This window comes from Drosophila subobscura, chromosome A (assembly GCF_008121235.1).
Source record: "Drosophila subobscura isolate 14011-0131.10 chromosome A, UCBerk_Dsub_1.0, whole genome shotgun sequence".
NCBI lineage: Eukaryota > Metazoa > Arthropoda > Insecta > Diptera > Drosophilidae > Drosophila > Drosophila subobscura.
In genome coordinates this window covers 9,504,238-9,528,538 of record NC_048530.1, presented here as the reverse complement: position 1 = coordinate 9,528,538, position 24,301 = coordinate 9,504,238, and the positions used below count along the sequence as shown (strand labels likewise).

Below are 24,301 nucleotides of genomic sequence, written 5' to 3'. Positions count from 1 at the left end.
TGATTAACCTTTACGCATGGCATAGTCCTAGTTCGCATCTATATCGGAGGCAATTGAATCAGTTTACTGATCAAATGAATCACATGGCTCTTTATGGCAGCACTCCCATGGTGGGGTTGTAGCGAGAGAGAGAGAGTATCTACAGCATTGTCCATTGTCATCGTTGTTGTCGTCAGTGCCGCCAGGATCAAGGTTATCTGTAGCGCCTTATCGCTGGCACAACATCGTAAGCTTTCAGCTCTCCCATTGACGCTCAGTTTCATTCGATGCCATACCCATAGTCGGGGGCAACCTTCACGCGGCTTCAAGCACCGATCTGAACTGTCGCCAGGCCATTATCAGACGACGCCCTAAGATGATAGTTGTCATCTGGCAACGTTGTTGCCGTCGTCGTAGTCGCCGCCTCTGCCTCAGTTGTGCGATTTTAAGCGAAGCGAGAAGACCAGCTAGCATGTTGGCGAGACAAAAGTTAGCGTCAAAGTGTCTGAGCCGCCTCGTGCGCTGCAAGAGCACCACCAGCATTGCCAGTGGCAGCCACTCCAGCAGGGCTAAGGCCTCCGTGGTGGCCGAACAGAGTCTGGGCATCATTGGGGTTCCGTTTGCCAAGGGCCAGGGCAAACAGGGCGTTGAGCTAGCGCCTGATCTGCTGCGCCAGAGCAATCTGCGACAAGTGCTTCAGAGCAGTCACGGTGAGTGGAGTGGAGTGGAGTGGAGTGGAGTGGAATGGAGTCGAGTGGACAATTACCCCACTGAAACCCAAAGCCAAGACAAAACCACATTGAAATTGAATTGAATTCTGAAACTTTATTCGGCATTTTCATCGATGGGATCGATCGGACACCATCGATGGTTAGATGGACTTGTGATCCGGGACTATGGTAACCTGCAGTATACCGTCGATGAGACACTGTTGCAGCAGCAGCGCGTCCACTATCATCACATCCGCAACTATGCCGACTTCATGGCCTGCAATCGGGCCCTGATCGAGCAGGTGAAGCTGATGCTGCAGCAGAATTCGCAGTTTCTGGCCATTGGCGGTGACCATGCCATCGGTTTCGGTGAGTACGCGTTGTGTACGCGAATATTCTTGGGTGTGCATCTGGCTGATCCGGGTCTGATCCACTTTTGCAGGCTCTGTGGCCGGTCATCTGCAGCATACACCGAATCTGTCTCTGGTGTGGATCGATGCGCATGCGGATATCAATCTGCACAGCACCTCGCAGTCGGGTAATATACATGGAATGCCTGTCTCCTTTTTGCTGGAGCAGCTTCGCACAACCTGGCAGCATGCGGGCCTCGACGAGATCGCTCCCAACTGGTGAGTGCCGTCGCTACATCTCTCCATCTATGATCTCCACCATCTCTGATCTCTCTGAGTGTTGCATTGATTTATTTATTGGATCGCTTACATCTAGACAGAGGAGGGCTTACGGCTATGGTATGGCTATGTTCAAGTTTTCCTATCAGTTGGGTCTCTCTCTGTTTTGGGGAGGGTTCTGGGGGGCTGGGGCTGTTTGGTGTGGGGTGGTGGTGGGAAGTGGTGGGGCGGGGCTTAGGCGGGGGTCGGCGGCCTTGGCACCTTATCACAGTTGGCTTAACGGTCTACAAATATTTTGTTTTAGATTTTACTTTTTGATTTTCTTTTTTCACTCTCTCGCTTTTTGCTTTGATTCTCTTTTGTTTTTCGATTCTTTGGATTTGGATTTTGATTTGGTTTTTGTTTTTGTTTTGTTTTTGTTGTCTAGTTATTATTTTTAGTTTTTCTTAGGTTTTGTTTTTTTTCTTCTATTTTTTGATCTGCGTTTGCCTCAGTCTTTGGTTTAGTTGCTATCAACCTTTCATCGTCTTATTTATAAAGTTCTTTACAATTAAATATTGCTTTTTGGTTTGGCAGTTTAGTCGTTTTGCTTCCGAGCTTGGAAAATTGTGGGCTTCGAATTCTTTTCTAAATCGAAACAATGAAAAACAATTAACAGAAACGAACATTGACCGAGACCCGAAATCGGATCCGGTTCGGAGATCACCCAAAGTCAAACAAATCGTGTGAGGATCAAGGGATTCCTCTGAAAACAAACAAAAAGTAATTCGAGCACTACGATCGATTCGGCTGCGCCACGATTTCTGTTCTATATACTATATGGTACACATACTTGTATATGGCGCTCTAAGCTAGGTTCAAACGACTATCGGAGTACATTTAAGGCTAATAACACATACATACATGACCTCAACGGGTGTCGGATGGTGTCGGAGCGGGCAGGGGCTGCGGCTGTGCTGCATGGGTTGGGCTTTGGATGGGTTGATGATGCTCTACTCAAAGAAACAAATCAAACCGATAGATAAAACCCAAAAAACTTAGTTTCAAATCAGAAAATTTAAAGCTCGCCTTCGCCTTTGTATTGAATTTCATAAGTAGTACAGCTTAAGAAAGAGTAAACTCAAGAACTGATCAAATATCACAGATCCACATCACAAAGAGCGGACAATTTGGAGGATAAACGAAAATCTAAATGAGATTTGGGTATAAATATTTACATGACGACACATCACACAGATCCCACAGAAAAACCAGATAAATATACAGTTACCCATCATCTGTTTAACTTAAAGTTCTTTTTTTTGCTTGCTTTGAGTGGCTTGGCGGCTTGGGATTGTAGATTGTGGATTGTGGATTGTGGATTGGATGGAGGGATTGTAGATCGTGAATTGGCTTGTGGGGATGGTGCAACATTGCTTGATCAAAATCAAATCTAGAAACTAGAAAAAGCTCTCTTGGAAATGGAAAAGTATGTATCTGTAGCTAAGGTTTTTTTCTTTTTTCATCCGAAGTGTTACAATAAGTACAGCGTTACGTAGTGTGTATCTCTGTGTGTGTTTGTGTGCTGGGGTGTGCTTAGGTGTGGCTGTGAGTGGTAATACACAAGTACTATGTATGCATGTACATCAAATGTACATACAAACATACATCAATCGATGGGGAGGCTTGGGATGTAGTAGGAGTATGGGATTTTCCGTGGTTTATGCATTAAATAATTACAATCAATATTAAAGTTTAAAGTATCAATGAATCAATAGAATTACACAATCATTATCGGCTTTAATCAATTAACCAATTAACTAATTCAATCGAAGAAGAAATGTGTCAAGTGTTTTCTATTCTTTTGTTTTTTTTTCGGTTTTTTTTTTCTTTTTGCATAAATTCAATTGAAAATCGAACGAACAACAAGAACACACGCCTGAAAATAAATCAAGAGAAAGAAACAAATTAGAAAATGCTTTATAAAAATATATTATTTTTTTTGTTTTTCTTTTTTTTTGTTTTGCTGCTGGTATTTCTTGTGTTTCAGTTTTCGAGCTACAAATAGATTAATAAAAAGAGAATTGAAATCATTTAGTGAACTCATCAGTTACTTTTGCTCTTTTGAATGCCGACAAAATGTTCATTTGGGGTGTGGAAAGAACTTGTGCCAAAAATTGTACACAGCAGAGTTTTGTTCGGATCGGTTTTTGTTCGATTGAATGGTTGGTTCTATGGTTGAGAATGGTGGTGGGTGGGTGGCTCTCTGCCTCATCTTCTGCATCGTGTCTGTCTGTTCTTCCTCCGATTTTTTTGTCTCTCGAATTACTTACCGAAAAATCAGACGAAACAATAAAAGTATGTGAGGTACAACAATACAACAATAACAACGGCAACAAGAAACAACGAACTGAACTGAAAAGATCTGAAAACGAAAATCAGCTACCCTGGGAGAGATACTGGCGCGGATGGGGAAAGTAGTACGGGTACGAAATCAACAACTCAAATGTCAAAATCAGATCATATTTGGTTCTCCTCCTTCTCAGCCATTGACAGCCATTTTGCGATATTTAGCTTCCGGCTCATGGGTACAGTGGGACCAAGAAGCGTACGTTCAAATTACACTGAGCGAAATCATAAGAGCATAAGGGCGGGGGTCAACTTTTTTAGCACACAACAAACTGAAACAAATTTCGGAAAGAGAAATATATTTATAGAGAGAGAGAGAGAGAGAGATAGTGTCCGTGGGTGTGTACGTGTGGGTTTGTGTGTCAGTGTGTGATGCACTGCAACAAAATATTTATGTGTTTGAGAAACGAATACCAAAGAACAGAAGGCAAGGACAAAGATGGGACCCAGAACAGACCAGTGCTTAAAAAATCGTAAACTTAAACAACTTAAGAACATAACAGTCGAATTGAAACTGAAAAAGAAAGAGACAGACTACTAAAATGAATGAAACTTGAACAGAAACGAAAACTGAACAGAAACTTAAGTCGATTTAAACCAGAATTTAATCGAGCTTAAACAGATACTTATAAGGACAACAAATTGACGAGAAACTGAAAGGAAAAGAACCGAATCAGATACAGATACCAATTTGAAGGAGTCTAAAACTGATTTGAAACCTGAATCAAAGAATAAAATGGAAACAGAATCAATCAAAATAAAGAGTTTGGTGTGTTCTGATATATAAGTACTATATAGAGAGATATATATATGCAAAAAGCAAGAAAAACTCATAATTATATATTTTGAAATACATTTATAATATTAATATCTTCTTTTCTCTTTTGCTTGTATTCATTTTTTTGGTTTTGTTATTTTTTTTTTGGTTGTTGTTTGGTTTGGTTTTGTATTGTTTCCATTTTGAAATATCATTTGAAATGTGTGATAAATATTATTAATTAATTAATCGATATAAATATGTTAATAAAATAAATTAAATAGTTTCATCCTCATCATCATCATCGTAATCATAATCTTTTTATATATTTATATATATGTGTATATATATATTTATATATATCTGTTTTTTTGTTGTTGTTGTTGCTGTCATGATTATTAACGGTATCATTTGTGTAATAGTATCGCTATCGTTATCGGCATCGGCATCGGTTCGCCAGGCATTGCCCGGCTCACCGCCCTTTGAAAATTATAGATAAACTTCGATCTAGATGTGGAACAAATCAGGTCGTCAATTGTTTAAAAAAATTACAAAAAGGTACAGACACAATTAAGCAAAGATACAGACTCAAAAATCATACAATCAATTACAATATTAGTCCGAGCGAGGCGCAACTGTACTTCCGCCACAGGCGTTCAATTTCTGCTCTCTGGCTCTGGCTCTGACTCGGCTCAGTCGTACCACTAAACTAAACTAAACTAAACTAAACTAGGAATAAGAATCGTGATTCATTAAGCATAATGGCATTACACAAAATTATAAGTACGAGTATTCACCCGTTTTGCACACAAATAATATCGCATCTTCTAAACCGAAAGAAGAAAACATATGGAAATCGTTTTAATTGGAATGCATTTGGGGTTGGGGAGAGAGTCCTGCCTCAGTGAGAGTCGCGTGCGAGTCGGGGGGATTATGCTAAAACTAGGCCTACGACTAGTACTGGGGCAAATGTCTTTTTCTGAGATCAACGGTTTCCGAGGGCTTCTCTGCTTGACTAGCTCTGTGTCAGTTTGTGTGTGTACGAGTATATGTGTAAAAAAAGAGAGAAAAACAAAGGTGGAAAGATGGAGATAAAGAGAAGGATATACGGGCAGATAGCAAGCCCGCCCCTGGGGCTGTGGTCCAGTTTTAAGTCCAGTGTTCAGGGTACAGTCCACTCGCATAGTAGTATGATAAACCGTCGAGAGTTTCGGAAAAAGAAACGGAAAAAGAAAATACAGAAAATAAAGGCAACATAAATGATACAACTTAAAGAAACGATAAACAAATAAACAAATTGAAATATATATAATATAAATAAAAATAAGTTTGCGAAAATTTCCATCAAGTGTTTCATTTATTGAAAATTTTTTCGTTTTGGCTTGTTGCTCTTGTTACGTGTTCGGTGCGGAAATCAAATGAAATCATAAGTGTAAACGTAAATATAATGGATATTATCATAGTCGAGCACAATTCCACAAATCGTGGCGTTAAGTTAAATCAAAAACCATAAAATACATAAAAATCAAATTGGAAAATAAAATCAAACTAAATCATAAACATAATCATAATTGTATTTGTAATTGTCATTCGATTTGATGGTAACTTCGATTCATAAGGATCGAACATCGCTTATAGGTGCATTACTGAAAGTACTACTTCCTCCAGTTGAAATTACAAATCGAAATCGACCTTGAAACAATGTTAAAATTTGGATTAAGAAAACAAATTATAAAATACAAAATTAAAATTATAAATTAAACAAAATATAAATGTTCATCGAAGGGCCCCAAAGAGGGAGAGGGAAAAAGATATAGGTGGAGGGACGAGTGAATTGAAACATTGGCCCAGAGTTGCATCTGGGTGTGCCACATAGCGGTCTCGCATTCTCCTCCATCTTGCTCCATATTCTCTCTCCCGCTGCTTGTTCATGTTTGAGTGTATGTGTCAAAGTGTGTGTGTGGGTGTGTGTTTATGGGCTTGTATAATTAGGCTATATTCTTCATCAAGTTCCTCTTCGCTTTGGTCGAAAGTCAAAGGAATATTGAACTCAAATTGCATTACATTAAATTACATAATTCATAAAAAATACAATAAATAAGTTTGTTCTGCTCTTGGTTCCGTCGGTTCTTTGTTCGATCACTTAAATTACGTAAAGAAAAAATGATGAGAGGTATAAATATAAATAATATGCATATCCATTTGAACAGACATAATGTACATTGAAAAATCGCTTACATTTGTAAAATTACACGCAAAAAAATATATGAAATCTTGTATATCTTGACCTTGTTATTTCATGATTTTACAGAATAATAATGGGGTTTAACTGCACGATCGCCATCGATCGTTCGCTTCTACCCTTCTTATTCATCACATTATTTTTTCTTCTTTTTTTATTTATTTTTTGTTGATATTTCTGATTCTTATTCGACTTCTTATTTGTTTCTTATTATTGAAATTATAATTTGTAATTGTTAAATTGAGATGCATGAAATGTGTTGCTGTTGTCGTAAATTGCAATCTATTGCACAAGAATTATAATTAATACAATTAATTAAATCATTGATGACAAAAAATAAGCATACATATAGATAAGGTAAAGAATGGGTTAATTAAATAATATATGTATGTATATATGTAAATTTATATATAGCATACACATAACACAGATATATATATATATAGAGGCATGTACACATTAAAAATTCAATTAAAACGGATTTCCTAGACTTGTTTTGCACTTTCCTTTACATGATATACACACTGTATATTTACATATCTGTATAATGTGTATTGTGCTATATAAATAAACTAGCAGATTGTTTAAAAATGTATAGCAGGTTGGCAGGAAACAGCAAGCAAAAAGTCAGGAGAAGAGCGCAAGGACTTGATCTCGTTGAATATATTTTTTGCTTGCTCTCTACTGCGTTTTGTGGGGCGAGGGTGTGGGCTTGGCTCAATCAATAAATCAATCATTTCGCTATGCTTAGTTTTAGATATAAATTGTCTTGGTACTTTTGGTTTGATCTCCAATTTAACTCTCTTTCCTCTCATTTACTGCTGGCTCAAATATTGGTTTTCATGCTTCTCTACATCCTCATCTCCTCCTCCTTTTCCATCTCTTCTGACTAGATTTCTTGTTGCAAATTTTGTTCAAACAAAGAAACAAAAAAAAATTCCTTTCCTTGTTCGGCCTACAGTTACAAAAAAAAGGTACTATATTTAGGGATATATGGTAAACATATAAATATATATATATTCTATAGAGCTAGGTAGATTAATCATAAGCAGAATTCAATCAATTTCTAAGTGGCTCCTCCTCCTACTCCTGCCCCTTGCTGGGGATTCGGTTATGTTCGGTTCAGTTTGGTTTTGATCAAAACTTAAGTTAATAATTTTCACTATTCGGGGAGAGAGAAATCAAATTCGGGCACTCTCTTTGGTTCGGGGAAGGGGGGTTGGGCATTGGTCTTTTCTATAGTTTCATAAAGAAATCAATATAGATTAAAACACAAAACATTGTTATAAATATGCATGGTTTGGGTTAAGGTTTGTAGTCTGATTATGGATGAGGTCCGTTCTTGTCAGGTTATGGGAACTGTTAATGGATCTGTTCTGTTCGGTTCGGTGTATGCGTATGCAGGAGCCTCCATTTCCGATTTGTACACAAAGCAAACAAAGAAATCAAACAAAACTTAATCGAAATACAGAATACAGAATTCAGAATTGAAATCATATATGGCTTACGGTAGAATATATATCTGTGTGTCTGTTTGTGTTTTTCTTGTGTGTCCACTCTCTCGCTTAACAATCAACAGAAGTAACCAAAAGTTTTCAAGTGAATAAAACTGATGATAAATCAACGCAAAAGTTTTTTGGGGTTTTTCTCGGGGTGGTACGGGGTGGATGTGCTAAGGGTTCTCCCATCTCGCTTGAATTCTATTAACTTTTCGCTTAAACTTACTTTGCTAGAGAAAACGCTTTGCTAATGCTTTTGTTTATATGTACCTATTTCATACATAATTGTATCCCTTTGCTTTTAATTTGTTTTAAACTTTTGTCATATAAAAATGGTCTGTTTTTTTTTTGTGTGTGTGTGGTGGCTGTACTTGTTTGTTTTAGTTTCTTCATGTTTTGTGCTACGCTTTTGTCTTTTGGTTAAACGCTAAAAAACGGTGTGGTTTTTAGCAAATATTCGACGCTTATTTGCTCCTTGAACTATACATTAGATAAAGTATGCATGTATGTATGTATATATTGGTTGCACGCATCTATATATCCATATAGATGCATGCACACACTTGACATAGTTATAGTATTAAATATTCACTAACAATTATTTACTTTAGTAAAACATTTCAAATTTGCGCATAAATTATTGTATTACTCTTGCTTTTCTTTACGTTTCTTTCCTCTTTTTTTACGCCAAGTTTTTACAGTTCTAACTGCTATTAGTGTGTGTGTGTGTGTGTGTGTGTTCGTGTTTGTTTGTGTTTTGCATGTGTGTGTGTGTGTGTAAAGGACACAAATTAAGCTTGATCTGGGTCTGACATTCCTCTTATCTTTCACATCACTTTACTCCCTAATCTCCACTTTAAATGTTAAGAACATACACAAAAAAAGAACACTAACAAAATTTGTAAAAGTTTATACACATGTACACGTGTATATGCACATATTTAGGTGTATATCTATATGGTAGATATATAACTATCATGCGATTAGACATATATATATATATATAGAAGTATTGAACTTTTTGTTGCACATCGCTTAAGTATGTAGCTTTTTGTTTCTCTTGTAATACTGTAGCAGCCTCCATGTTGAGTATACATATATACTATATAGAATCTTCAAATACTTTGCCAGAATCACCCTGCAGCATCAAGCCGAACCGATGTCCTTCGGACACCAACACACACAGACACCCTATATTGTTATCATATTGCCTAGACACTGAACTCGATTAGTACCTTCTTCATATTCCTCGCTAATGGTAGAAAATTGTTGGAGTGTTATACTAACAGATTTCTTGTCTGTTGCCAGTTTTTGTTTTGTTATTTGTTTTGGAAGATTTCATTGCTGTTTTACTTAATTTAAATACATTTTTAAAATTCTTTGCTTCTTGTTTTTGTTTTCTTTTTGCTAGTTTGGAGTTTTGTTAAGAGTTAAGTGTTTTTCTCTTAATGTTTTCTTTGGGGGCTTTTCTTCGTTTTGTTGATTTCTTTGTTATGCTTTATGCCTTCATCTTCTACTCTTTCTTCTTCCTTCTACTCGTATTACTCTCTCTCTCTCTCACTTTAGCTGTTTCGTTTTGTTTTAGTTTATGATTCTTTACTTAAATGCTAAACAAGAAGAATTTTGCTATTGCAACGGCTTTTTGGCGGAGGTGGCCTTCATCAATTTGGGACTATTCTTTGGGATTTAGATTCGAGTCTTGTGGTGGTACATTAACGGATTACAGGGTGGTCGGGATTGACAGGGGTTTACAAGGATGTGGGCCGCCCCTTTCGTTGTGTCGACGCTTGAGAGAGAGTCAGTGTTGGTACTTCACCTCCTGGCTGCCCTTTAACGAGAACCCTCTCGCATTTACATGCTTTCTTTCGTTCTCTTTTTGTTTTTTGGTTTCGTGTGTGTTTTACACATACTCTTTGTTGCGCTTAGTTACCGTTATACCATGCATATTTATATATGTGTGTGTGTGTTTGTAAGTGTGAGACTATGTGTGTTTGTGTGTGTGTGAGTGTCTCTGGGGGAGACTAAGGGGAACTGCGGATGTGGGAAATATAGTGTAGACTATATGTAATTACGGCCCTCCCATCCTCGCGGATCGGGGATCATCTCCTACTTGGCCTTGTTGGTCTTAAAGCTGACCTGAAGCACCCTATTGCCCATGGTGTAACCGTTGAGGGCGCGGATGGCCATTGCCGCCTCGTCGTAGTTCGTCATGGAGACGAAGCCGTAGCCCTTGCACTGATTCGTTGTGGGATCCTTGACGATCTTCACGGATTGCACTGCCCCGAAGGGACCAAATAGCTGCCACAGGGCCGCCTCCTCTGTCTCGGGCGCCAGATTGTAAATAAAGATGGGATAGGCGCCGCCCGGTCCGCTGGCCAGCGTGGTGGCAGCCGCCGCCGCCGCGCCCAATCCGTTGGGCAGCATCACGTCCAACATGTCGCCAGCCATGGGCGAGAAGCGGGCCAGCCCCTTGTTAACCGGCGTGTGCATGGCGCCACCAATGCGCCGCACCAACTGCGGATTGAGGAACGCGGGCAGCTGCGGCTGGATGATCTTGCTGGTGCTGCCGGGCGTATTGGAGAACTTCACAACAATGGGGTCCGTGCAGCTGGAAGGCGTTGTGCCGTTAAGGGCGATAATGGCCCGAGTGGCCTCCTCACGCTTGTCAAAGCGTATGAAGCCCACGCCCTTTGTCTGGGTATCATTGCCGGCGTTCTGAAGGATACGCGACGTGATGATCGCACCGAAGGGGGCAAATATTGCCTCTAGCTCCTGCTGGGTCATTGTCTTGGGCAGTCCGGACACGTACAGATTGGCGCCCTTGATGGCGTCCGAAGAGGGCCGTGCAAAGGACACCTTAATCGTCTTGTTCTGCAAGCGGAGACCATTCAGCACGTTGACCGCCTGCTCGGCATCCTGGGGCCGCACGTAGTTGACGAAGCCATAGCCCAGGCTCTGGCCCTTGCTGGGCGCCTGCGGATTCAGCGGATCGATGTAGACCTGCGACTTGTCACGTATCAGCTTTACGGACTCGATCTCGCCCACGCTGCTGAAGAGGGAGCGGATCTCGTCCTCCGTCATCGTCTGCGGCAAGTAGTTGACAATCAGGTTTGTGCGCGTCTCCGTGCTGCCGTTGCTCCCGTTCTGCGGCACTCCGGCATTGCCGTTGGTGTTCGGCGGCGGCTGCGGCTGGGGCACTACCGCTTGCTGGACCTGCTGCTGCACTTGCTGCTGCGCCACCACTGCTTGCACTTGCGCCTGCTGCTGCTGCTGGACTTGCTGTTGCACTTGCTGCGCCTGCTGCTGCTGTGCCTGCTGTTGCTGGGCCACGGCCTGCTGCTGTTGCTGGAGCTGCTGCGTGACTGCGGCGGCGGCCGCGGCCACCGCTTGCTGTGTCTGCTGCTGCTGCACTTGCAGAATCGCCTGCTGTACCTGTTGCTGCTGCTGCAGTTGGGCGGCGGCGGCGACAGCGGCCGCATTCTGTACCGGGGCGGTGGCTGCATTGGTGGCTGCCACGGCCGCTGCGGCGGCTGCACTCTGCATCAGTTGTGTCTGTGTATCCACTCCGCCGGCGGCTCCTGTGTTTGCCATCATAAAGTCCACTGGGTGAGGGGCAATCGGTGGGGTTGAGTTGAGTTGGATGTGACGATGGGGCGATGGCGGGACCAACGCAGGGGGAGGCGTATGGAAAGAGTAGTTAAATGTCAAGATTAAACCATTTGCATGTTGTGTTAGTTGTTATACAGCTACTGCTACTAAGTACGGTGTTAGTAAGTTAGTTATACTTAATATTCTACATATTTAAGTGGCACCAGGGAGTCAAATCACTTTAAGGCGTGCTCTTGCAGCCCTGGTCCTGGGGTTAGCTCTGGGGTTAACGGTTAGCTGAAGGAGCTTTGCTCACTGGCGCCACCCAGCGGCCAACTTACTTGTTCTATCTATCACTTCGCACTTCTCTTCTCACAGTCACCCACGCACTCACTCACTCACTCACACACTGACCCCCCGCTGCACAGAGACCAAAGCACTCAAAAACAAACACAAGCACACACCTCGCCGCTGTGGAAAATAACTTTTCTGATTTTTGCTTGTGCTTTTTCTTGATTTTTCTGTGTTCTTTGTTTCTGTTTGGATTCCGTGTGCCTAGATTGGGTTTTGCCTTTTAGCGTACACCGTTCTTTTTGTTTCAATTCGGTTACTGTTTCAATTTCAATTGGCTCTCCTGGTCCTTTAAGTTTTGTTCCTTTTCCGCTGCAAGAACAGATCCGCTGCGTACCAGGCACACGATGCTTCTGAGCGCAGGAGCAAGAGCAGGACATGGCCGGGCTCTTTCATTCAATGCTCTTTCTCCCCCTTCTGGAAACGGGAAATTGTTACAGGCACACACACACACCGACATATGCACATATACATAGTTTTATATGCCCCCACCCAATCCAGTTATGTAATACGGGAGAGAGGGCAGGATACAAAAGCGCACCCCTTAACGAAAGGAAGGAAAAGTGCCGAAAATTTTGTGTTTCAGCGAAAAATGCGCAACCGCTAGTCATTCATTTGAGTTAGTAAAACCCCCACCCACCCCACACGCTCTTGACCCGGTGTGAGCCCAAGTGTGTGTGTGTGTGTGCATGCTGGCGCAACGCTGTTCAAACCAACCCTTAGAAGCGACCAAGAAGCAAGTTGTAATAATTCTGTTGCAAGAAAAACAGGAAACTTGCCGCGGCTTAAGGGTTAAATTCACGCAGTGAGCATTACCACCCCACTATGTTACATTTACATGAGATGTGGCAACGCCGTAACGGTAACGGTAGTGGTAACGGCTTTTACTTGCGCCTATTCAGCCGCAATTCACGGAACTAGTTGATGTTAGGAGCTGATCAGATGATCAGTGGAACTAATGGTTCGTTTACATTTGTAGGCATTGAACCAAGAGCGGTTCCGATTCGCACCTTTTCTCATATGAGTCAAAAGGTTAAATGAACGAACACACACACAGACAAAAACTCTCTTTTCAACAATTTCAGCACCGCACCCTTTCTGCAATTTGTCCTTATTTTATACCTATGTATACACACATAGACGATATAATACATACATACATATGTACATTCTCTTCTTCCCCATCTTCAAATACTCACTTGTTTTCTGTTTAGTTGGTTACAGCCGTGTCGTTGCGGGGTGTTGGGGCTGAGGGAGGTAGTCCACGGATTTGTATATTGCTGCTCGATGGCCAGAAAATGCAGGAATTAATGTGTGCTTTCTCTCTCGCTGGACTTCGAATCCTGGATTTACGCGCCTGCGCTCTACACGGCGCTGCCTCCTCTCATTCACTCTCCTGCTCACTCTCTCAAACTGGACCAGGCCTCTCTTCCTTATGCAGTTTTTTGTTGTAAGGCCAATAAATAATCGCTGGCCCCCTCGTCGTCGTCGTTGTTGCCGTCTGATGTGAACAAAAACAAAACAAAAAAACGGTAAAGAATAACAAAACGAATGTAGCGGTAAATGTTTGTTTGTATGACTTTGCTTGATCGTTAATCGATTCTATCGATTTACAACACACCAAGGGAGACGGGGGTGGAGAAACACAAACACTTTCGGAGTACGAAAAATTACATTTCACTCGAAAAAAATAAACATCAACAACAAATGTACATACATATGTGCATATACATATGTATCGGCAGTGCACATATTTTTGTTGTTATACAATTTCTGTTCCACTAAACGGATGGATTGCTATTTTTGCCATATTTCAATACTAATGCTGATCTTAACTCTCGCTGTCTCACTCTCTCTCTCTCTCTCTCTTTCCTTTGCACAGTGGCTGCTGCACTGATTTGAATGGTGTATGTATGGCGGGAAGAGCAGGAGGCCGGGAACAGTGGCCATCCATCCTCCTCCCTCCCTTACACACTCCTTTCCAAAATACAATGTATGGCTGCCTCAGCTGCTATTGTTATTATACATACACACATGTGTATACATATATGCATACCTACATGGCTGCGTGGGTTTAAATTAGTTTTTGTTATATCGAAACAGTATGGCACGCACACAAACAGCGAGTCAGGCACGCAGAGAGAGAGACTCTACTCACACACACATAAAAGCACTTTGTATCTATAGGGTTTTGTTTTTGTTGTAACTAAAGCACGCGCTTTGCTTTTGTTTTTGCCTTAATATTTTGAGAAACAATTTTTTGTTCTGCGTAAATCTCTGGATGAGCGGATGGGCATGGATGATCCGATCTGCTTGGAACTGTTCTAATTTGTATTTCCGCGCGTTTTCTACGCGTTGAGTATTTCAGCGTGCAACTACAGTCACATACAAAGGCCTTTTGCTTTTTATGGCAACCGGCGTTTTGTTTACTATTAATTTTCTTCACTTTTGCGAATGCCCTCACCTTCCTGCCCCGACACACACCCACTTCAGTTAATGGATAAAACGTCGACTACTTTTGGTGTTATTTTTTGTTGTTTCTGGCTCCGTACAATGCTCCTTGCACCATAAAATCGATATGCTAGCTGCGCCCTTTTCACAGCACTAGCACTAGCGGGCGCTCGCTCTCTGTCAAACATACAAACACACATGGGAGGCACAAGCCATGCTAAATAGAAGGTACGGCAGTAGCAGCTCTCCCGGTACCACAGCTTGCTTTCCTCACCCACGTCCTACCTTGTATTAAACGTGCCCTGGCGAGAGAGAGAGAGCGTTTACAGATACACAGCACATAGAGCGATGGCAGCTTCACATTAGCAATAGATTTTTACACCACTACTACTACATAGAGGGAGCCAGAGAGAGTCTACGTTGGTTTCCCCGGCTGTCTATCCAGGCGCCCCACAACCCAAAAACGATCACTCTCAATCTTACTCTCTCTGGCCCTCGCTCTCTGCATCTTTCCCACAACTTCTGACGCTACCTTTGTTTTTGTTGTATGCCAAATTGCACATTGTTTAAGTTTTTATACCCAAACACACACTATAGCAAAAAAAAAAACCATGGATATAATATGCATGCATGTGTACACTCAAATATACACTGTGTATAATTGCACAATTATGCAGTGCCGCACGTTCATTTTGGCAAACAATTTAAACAATTTTTTGGTTTAGCAATGTGTTTTCTTTGTAGCCACAGTTGCTGTTGTTGTTGTTGTTTGATAGAAACCGTTTAGGTTGCACAAGACGGGAGCGGGGTCCGGTATCCGAGAGATTCTTACATTTAGTTTGGTTGCTGCTGCTGCTGCTGCTGCTGCTGTTGTTGTTGCTGTTGCCACGGTATTGGGTTTCCGTTTCGGATTTGTTGGTTACTTTGTGTAGGAGACCAAGAGGTTGGTTCACAACTATGATTATTTTGCACTACTTTCGAAAAAAAAATCAATTGCAAAAGAGAGCACACATGGAGCACGAGATTGTTAGTCGTTAGGTGGCAGCGCGGAGCGGGTCGGAATTACTTTTCAGAATTCTGGAAATTTTGTTGTTGTTTCAATCGCGGCGCCCAAAAGATTGAGGCGGCAAGGCCGTTTCCTATACAACGACGCCCCTTCGCTGCCTCAAAAAATTAGCGAATGTTGCTCGACCCTAGTTGCATGTTGCTGGCAGCCCCGTACGCATGCGGCTGCACAGTGTTAAGGTATGGAAATTGCTATACCCTGTATACTCTGCTGTCAATAAATGGTATTGAGCTGTCCATTTTGTTAGACCTATTCAAGTAAAAGCCCAAAATAATGCAACAGTGTACCAATTTTAGATATCAATATTTCCACGGTATTCAAATGTTGCAATAGTCTACTCTTCATGAATGTTGCTATACAACGATGGCATGTTGCCGAGCTCAACATATCAGAGAGAGAGAAAAATATCAGAAAGAGAAAAACATCAGAGAGAGAGAGAGAGAGAGAGAGAGAGAGAGAGAATGAAATGGCAGCGCTGCCACAGAGTTGTCGGCTTAACGTGTGTTTAAATGGGGCTGCATCAGTCTGGCAGCATTCGTTTCGGTGTGACTTTTCGCCACATTTTGACAATATTTATGGCCTTGCAGAGGATAGGATTTGTATGCGCTTATCTACATACATACATATGTATATTCTTGATTGCAGCCTTAAAGTTTGTTTAGCAGTTTCTTAACTTTGTATAACTGACCAAACTTAGTTTAATGTTCGATCCAGCCCTGCGTTTGCTGCCCCATTTAGATAGGCCTTAAAAAGGGCGTCGGTCAGGCTGATCGATCAATCCGCAGGCGAAATGTTCCATTTTGCAAAGATTTTTGGATATCGAAACTACGTGCGCATACATACATATGAAAGAAGTGTGCAGGGCCGATCGTCCAGGCTGGAAATCAACGTTCTCTGAGCGTATTCCAGTGAGGTCGTCAACCGTTTTATGATGCACGCGACCATTATCCTTGCCAAACAGAGAAGAGCAGCTAAGGGCTGTTTGGCGTGTGTACGTTTTCGTTTTTGCACTGGCGACGGGGACTGGGACTGTGAGTGTAGCAACCACCAACGCCAGCAGGGCAGCCAGCTCTGGGGTTGTTTCCGCCCTGCTTTAGAATTGTACACCCTCTACCACCCGGCCGGTCCGGACCCAGTTCTAAGAGGCAGTTCAATTTCAACTCCAATCCAGCCGTGCGTGCACGCGTATTGCGTGCATGTCCTTAATTGCGTCTGTATTCAGCACTCTCTTGCACACACACTCACACACACACACACACAGTCGCAGTCAACCTCCTCCCCCTATGTACTTCCTGTTCGTGCACTCCCCCCACCGTCCTACCATCCATTTTAATGTGCTGATTTTTATGGTTGCGCTACCCTGTTTTACGTTTTCTGTAGCCTGTTCCTGTTCGAATTCACTGAAAGAGACTGAACGAAACGTCTCGCGAAATACAATAAAAATTGTAACTCAGCGGTCTTTTCGGTCTTGGGGGTGGTTTGTGGCCTTTGTTGGGCGACGAGGCGATGCCGGAGATGCCGTGGATGCGGATGCGAACTCAGACAGATCGGCGTCGCAAGTGTTTTGTTTGCAAGAAATGTAAATACATATGTAGATGTATATGTACGTATGTATGTACACACAGTGCTTATATTTTTGCATACAAATATGTATATGTAGCCGCGTTATACATTGATGATATATTTATTTCTCGTTATGCTTTTATTAATTAAAATGGTGAGTGCACAGCTGGTATTTATGGATTAAAAAGATGTACATATGTAGATACATATGTACATAAGTATGTATGCATACATACATATGTATGTGCTATTTTCATTAAATGGTCATATTTTCGTTCCTTATATTTCTATAATTCAACGTAAGCCTGGATGCTCATCCTTATTTGATGTTCATTTGATTTTCCTTTCCCTAATCCTTATTTGATGTTCATTTGATTTACGCGTACATACCAAATACTATGTGTGTATGTGTGTATGTGTGAATGTGTCTAGTCTCCAGGTAAATTCTTGCAATAAAATGTTGAAGCACACAAATCGTGTTTAAACTTGATGGTCGCTTGGTCCAATAAATGTTCTTCGTTAAAACGTTAACAATCAATCAGATTCCCACTTTAATCTATGTACCTTAACAGCTGCTGGACTGCTTTTAGCCGCTGGCGATCAACGGATCGGTAAGGCAGTTTGCGGAGAAAGGAAAATTGCTATTCCGATAAGCTTGCACTCATAAATTGATCTTGAATATCGCCTAGTTCTTATCCGCAAGGATAATTGATAGTTTTTGATTTTGCTAACGCGCAACGCAACTTTATTCAAGCGTGTGACGGCGATGTCAGAGATGGCTAATAGATGTCACGTGCTTGCTGTTGGCTCTTTCTCTCTTAAGCTACATACATGCTTATGCATATCCCGACCCCCTAGATGCCGCATCCATCCTGCAGCTTCTTTTAGGGGGTGCCCATAGCATACCCCAAACAGTAGGCAATAATATTCGTGTGCGAAGGGAAAGGGTTGCCTAATCCGGCCAAAATAAAACAACAACAGAATATTACAACAAAGCGGGATTAAAAAAGCAGAACCAACACAAGATTACAATAATACAGGGGAGAAAATGTAGAAGCCAGGGGATGTTGTTGTGGATGGGCTGAGCTGAGCTGAGATGGGAGTGGAATGGAATGGAATGGCAAGGAGTTGGAGTGACGTGACGTGACGTGAAGTGGAGTGTAGTGAAGTGAAAGGGAGGGACACGCACATAAAACACAGCACAACCGTTGCACAGGGAGGCGTGGCCCACCCTTACGCGAGTGCTTTCGTATAGCCCAAAAAGTCTACACATGTATGTACATACATAATGTTCGTAGTCTAGGAGACAGCGCAGCTCGTTGCAGGAGCAGGAAAGGAAAAGGAGCTGGCTGCCATGATTCATCCTCGGGAGTACGAGAGCATATGCATATGGGCAATGGAAATGCAAATGCAAATGCAAATGCAAATGCAACCCCCTGGTCACCCATTCCTCATACATATTTACATACATAAATGTACATAACGATCCTCGGGGCGCTTTTAACTTTGCACGTTTCACTGCACAAGAGTGGTACTACTCGTGGGTTCTCGGCAGAACCAACAACGACACCGACACCGACACCGATCCCTATTCCTATCCCCTTGCAGCTGATTCGGACAGATGCACTTTTTCCCCGAAACTAATATTAATAATCATAGAAATTACCATAAGACACAGGGGTCAAAGTCCAGGCGCAGACACCCAGAGAGACAGGGAGGCAGAGAGACAGAGAGATTGAGACTGAATGCGGAGGGTTGGCTGAAACGATCGCAGGACATTCGGGGACATGCTTGCTGCATGCCATTTGAATCGTGGCATGTGTTTCCTTTGCTCCCTCTCCTACCCGTCTCCCTTGCTGTTGTGTTTCTGTTTCTGCTGTTGTTGTTGTTGTTTTGTGTGTCTTTTTCTTTACAAATTTGTGCAGCATTGTCCATTGACTCGATCGGCAGTGTGCTCCCGTTCTCATGCCCATGAATGCCCGTTCCCATTCTGATTCCCCCTCCCAATCCGATTCGGTTGCAGATCCGAGGGTTCCCTCGGCTGCCTGCCACCTGGCTTACTAATCCAGCAATGCCAAATGATAGCGGGTGAAAGGAAAGGAATGTTGAATTAAGACACAAATGTTGGCCCATCCACTCGGGTAAATAGGATGCAAGATCTTTGGAGAGTTGGTGAAACTTACAAATACAAATTAAATTTAAATACTTGCAAAAAGGAAGCAGCCGGAAGGGAAACCATGCAGCCTCGGGGATCCTTTTCGATTATTATGACTCCGATTTAACATCGTTTTGGCTGTAAGATCATGCAGAATGTTGAGTTCAGAGAAGCGATCACTCGCTGAATGTAAGTCCATGCAGAGCAACTGCATTTCAATATCAAATGATAGGGAAGAAATGAGTTCTTTTCAAAGTTGGGAATACTCTTGGGTAATATTACGATCGATAAACCACTTTTGAAATCGCCAACATACGATCACATACGAAGCTTCATTCGTCTTCGCGTTGTGTTGGAGTAAGGATCTTTGCCTGACCTAACCCAAGCTCACTTCTGGTGGTGCAAAAGGGTGGTGGTGGTTGTGGTGGTGGTGTCTGCACTTAAAGGACTTCCCCTGCTGCTCTTTCTTCTGTTTCGATTGATCCTGTTTGCCCATTCAACTGGAACCCACGACTATTTGTTTACACGACCGTCAGCTCGTCTGCTCGTCAGCTGTTTTGAGGTTCATGCACCCCATTTTCCGATGCCCGATGCCCGATTCCCGATCCCTGTCCCACACAATCGATGATGTGTGACTCTGCCTAATGTTCTTAGTTTCTCATTTTCTTCCATTTTGCGTCTTGTTTGTCATTTCAGTTTGCCGAAGGATCAGTTGGTTTACATTGGACTGAGGGACATCGACCCCTACGAGGCGTTCATATTGAATAAATTTGGAATACGCTACTATGCCATGGATGTGAGTAAAAATCGAATAGCTAAGACCACGAAGAAATGTGTACGGGGAAAGCGAGCGAACGAGCGAGCGAGCGAGTGCGGTGACACCTCTGTAGGTAGTGGAGGTAGAGGGAATATGCCCCCTCTTGTCGTCCGGTCCTGCCAGTTGTTGTATAAATTGTAAAATTCCGGTTTCCCACTCTCTCTCTCTGTCGCTCTGTCGATCTGTCGCTCGCTCCCTGTTCTAGCAGGATCAAATGACACGATCGTGCGTGACTGCCCCGAGCATTACACAGTATGTCCGGGTGTCTGCGTCTGGCTGTGTGTAATGTTGTAAGCTTGGCATTTATAGGGGTTGCCCGAGCAGGACAGACAACCTCCCTACGGAGCCCTACCCCTAAATCTGCCCCCTCTGCACACCAATCCACCAGGAAACCATCGATGCCAACCCCGCCCATCGCATCTCATCCCATCCCATCCCCCGTTACAAGCCTCGCTCTGGGTACTTCCGATCGGTATAGATTGGCAATGGTGGTGGCTGGCTATATGCTGTATGCTGTATGCTGAATGCTGAATGCCCGAAACGTGCGCAGCCACATCCGTCGTTCGCATCCTTGTCAGCTCTCCTCGTTGCCCATTATTTATGGCTCGTGCAAAATCGAAGCCTGAAGTCTGTTGAAAAATAGTTTAATGTTCGCTGCCGATAACCAGAGCTGCAAATTTATTATAGTCTCATTATTGGGAGGTAGAGGGAGAGGGGGAGAAGTCGGGCAGTTGTCTTCCGATGTCTGGGCTAAGAGCTCAGCGCGGCTGGTACAGTTTGCCATAGAATGATGCTGAATGGCTGCAAATGTTGGGATAGTTACTCACTGATAGTCGCCATTTAGAGCATTCAAAGCTTTTATTCACGCTCTACTCTCTCTTCGTCACACAATCGCAGCTCTAAGCTTGGTATTACCTGAGCATAGCCAAAAATGCGACCATAAACACACGTCAACTGTTTACCCATGAAAAGGAAAACTTTCATATTTGCATGCATAGTAAAGTCATTCGATTCCGTTTCATACCTTACCAGCTATGTACATACGCTAAGCGACAAGAATCTGCGATCCATAAAGAACACTTTGCTATAAAAAACGAGTTGCTATAAAAATATACTGACTGGGTAACTGTTCTTTTCCTTGTCCACGTTACCGGCTGATGGGAAGGAAACTGCTTTCTTTGCTTATTTTTGCGTTCTTGAAGCAAATATGAAACATGAGAAATGCAATTAAATCATTAATCACAGGGAATGGCCAACGCCATCAACTATCTCTCTCTCTCTCTCTCGCTTGCTTTCTTCCTCCAGGCCTCACTCATTGCACTTTCTCTGTCCATAAAATGCTGCCCCTTTAGCCAATCTTTTTGCTTACATTTTTAATTTTTGTGTCCTGACTTCTGCAGACAATCGATCGCGTGGGTGTGCCGAAAATCATCGAGATGACTCTGGATGCATTGAATCCACAGAACAAGATACACGTCAGCTTCGACATTGATGCGCTGGACAGCAATGTGGCGCCCAGCACCGGCACTGCCGTTCGCGGCGGCCTCACGCTGCGCGAGGGCATCAGCATTGTGGAGGCGCTGCGGGACACCAAGAGGGTGCAGGGCGTCGACCTGGTGGAGATCAATCCAAAGCTGGGCAATGAGCGGGATGTGCGCACCACCGTCGAATCGGGCCTGGAGATCCTCAAGAGCATGTTCGGCTATCGCCGCTCCGGCCACTGGAGCAACATCGATACCGGCATCCTGGGAAGCGATTGAAGCGCGCCCAAGAACGCCCAAGCAAACATCCATTCACCATGAACTTATCCATATCTACATTTTGTTTACAACAAGAAATGTTTCATATTTCGTTTGTTTTCCTTTTTCTTGTTTGCTTGTTTTTGGCGCGCTTAATCAAATACACTAAGGGGAGATTATTAAGAGAGAGATTTTGAAGTTGCATAGCCTAATGTGGGACAAGGGGGAGATTCGACTTGGGCAGCTCCGCTCCGCTCCGATCCGATCTAGAGGCCAGCCTTGGGCGGTGCCGTGGGCAGATACGCCGAGATGTCCACGTTGGCCATCCTGTTGGCCGTCTGCAGCAGCTCGTTGACGGGCATCGCTGGCTGTGGCGGTGGGGAACTGGCTGCAGGCAGCACTGGGGCCAGCGCTGCACTGGACGGCGGCTTGCCCAGGCGCTGGTAGAGATTCGGGGCAAAGGTGCGCAGCAGGCAACGTTGCAGGCAGAGCAGCAGGGCGTTAATGGAGCCCGAGATGACAATGATACCCGATATAATGGAACAAAGGCGAATGGCAAAGTTTACCAGATGGTCGCGATCATTGCTCACGACTATCTTCAGCGCTGACCAGTCGTACTTGAAGTAAATGCCCGGCGAGCCATACGAGTTTCGCTCCGAGTCTAAAAGGAAAGCGAAATCAGTAGAGGAGGGATCAAGGAGGGGGAACTCCTAGTTTCGGGCTCACCTAACTTCCGTACGTTCTCGGTGACGGCATATTGAAAGGTATTGATTGTGGTGAACGTCTGATGGATCTCCGTGGGCACCACCTTGAGAAAGTATTGCACTGTGGTGGCCTCTTCGTGAATGATGCTCTCGTCCCCCTCCAGCGGCTGCACAATGCGCCGCGAGTACTGCCCAAAGCTGAGCCGATTGATGCGGTGCGTGAAGTTGGCCGGCATGCGGCGCAGCTCGATCACCCAGTGGTCCTCGAACAGCCCCACGACGGGCTGGGCGCCGCCCACTAAATGCAGAACGCCGGCCACCTTGTTGATGCCCAGAGTGCCGTGCAGTCGGCAGGCATCAAACTTTGTCTCCGGCTGGCCATTGGGCAGATGCAGCTCTAGGCTGGCGGGCAGAGCACCTGGAGGCGGTGCCACGGGGCCAAGGGCCGAGCCCGCGGTGGGGTCACCCTTCATGGGATACGGATCGCGCATGATGTCCTTGAAGAGCACATCGGCCACCGAATGGAACTCCTCGCGCAGATAATGGTTAGTCATCTGAATGGACTGAAAGTGCTGGCGATCCTGGTCCGACATCTTCCACCAGACGCCCTCGCGCTGCAACGTGCCGTACGCGAAGACATCCTGCTGCGTCTCGTCCATAAGGTCGACACCCGAGAGGGCGACGCAAGGCATGGCCACCGTGATGTCCACGTGCATCTGCACCTGCTCGTCCAGCGAAATGTCCGGCTCGAACAGGTACACGACGTCCGTTTCATGCCAGTAATAGTGCAGCTCCGTGTACACCAGATACACAATCAGCAAGCGGCTGAGCAGGCTCACTGTGGAGGGGGAAAACACGACAATGAGCTGTGCTGCTGCCAGCAAGAATGCAACTTCTTCAATCTTACGTGTCCCGCCTATTTCCGTGGTCTCTGTGTACTTCTCCGGGACCTTCTTGAAGGCATCCAGATTTCTGGCAAAGTCCAGCAGATTGCTTTTGTCGCCACGATAACGCAATGTTGCCGTCATTTTGCTTGGCTGAGGAAGGAATGTGTGTGTTGTGTGTGCAGTTGGAACGCGTTAATTGCGGCCCGTTTTCGGCATGATTGCCACGTACTCCACAAGCTCTCGGCACGGCCCAACTTTTTGGACACCAAGCGCCCCCAAGTCCCGGAGGCTTATGTGCTTGTGGGTGCCGTTTGTCGGTCCACTAGGACTATGGCCTGGGCACTCTTATCTTGGGAAAGTGTAATCTTATCAAGAATAAACAAAGACGATCGGTTAAATGCCACAGATAATTTAATAGCCGGTTACAGAAACAGCTGTTTAGAATATACCGTCAGGGCCTCGTAAATATACCAAAATATACCATTGCATCTTAAAAATATACCGTTAATATACCGTAGTCCTAAATCAAATTCCTCGACTTTGATGTTCTGTTTAATATTACCAGCTAGTTGGGACTCTCAGCTTTAAAACTGTAATTTTACTCGAATCATCATTAAATTCTTCACAAGATTGGCTAGTTATCATGATTTTTTTTTATTGGATTGCTTACAAAACAAGGTTAAAACTAAAAATGTCAACTCAAAAACTAGCATTGAAATGTAACCACGTACGTAATTCTTGATAATATCCCTAAAAGGGAATTTGAAAACGTATGA

The 24,301-nt window shown here is 43.6% G+C and overlaps 3 protein-coding genes across 7 annotated transcripts; 1 reads left to right on the top strand and 2 right to left on the bottom strand.

The window, feature by feature from the left end:
- Positions 1-391: 391 nt before the first annotated feature.
- Positions 392-22,049, top strand: LOC117900785 (arginase-1). The gene is made up of 5 exons (XM_034811305.1): positions 392-689; positions 855-1,058; positions 1,132-1,318; positions 20,075-20,174; positions 21,596-22,049. Exons 1-5 carry the CDS (start codon positions 452-454, stop codon positions 21,953-21,955), a joined length of 1,089 nt encoding a protein of 362 aa, XP_034667196.1. The 5' UTR covers positions 392-451; the 3' UTR covers positions 21,956-22,049.
- Positions 9,512-15,726, bottom strand: LOC117900283 (protein elav). 5 transcript variants are annotated; one of them, XM_034810874.1, is made up of 3 exons: positions 15,427-15,726; positions 13,343-13,644; positions 9,512-11,870 (listed from the first exon to the last, which is right to left on the bottom strand). In XM_034810874.1, the coding sequence occupies exon 3, from the start codon at positions 11,796-11,798 to the stop codon at positions 10,311-10,313; it is 1,488 nt and encodes a 495-aa protein (XP_034666765.1). In that variant the 5' UTR covers positions 11,799-11,870; positions 13,343-13,644; positions 15,427-15,726; the 3' UTR covers positions 9,512-10,310. The 5 variants fall into 5 exon arrangements, with proteins under 5 accessions (XP_034666765.1, XP_034666524.1, XP_034666607.1 ...); XM_034810633.1 differs by having other exon boundaries at positions 9,512-11,806; XM_034810716.1 differs by lacking the exon at positions 15,427-15,726 and adding an exon at positions 14,608-14,733 and having other exon boundaries at positions 9,512-11,806.
- A 14-nt stretch (positions 22,050-22,063) lies between the features above and the next one.
- On the bottom strand, positions 22,064-23,964 carry LOC117900699 (endoplasmic reticulum-Golgi intermediate compartment protein 2). The gene is made up of 3 exons (XM_034811193.1): positions 23,546-23,964; positions 22,661-23,476; positions 22,064-22,595 (listed from the first exon to the last, which is right to left on the bottom strand). Exons 1-3 carry the CDS (start codon positions 23,664-23,666, stop codon positions 22,201-22,203), a joined length of 1,332 nt encoding a protein of 443 aa, XP_034667084.1. The 5' UTR covers positions 23,667-23,964; the 3' UTR covers positions 22,064-22,200.
- Positions 23,965-24,301: the final 337 nt, after the last annotated feature.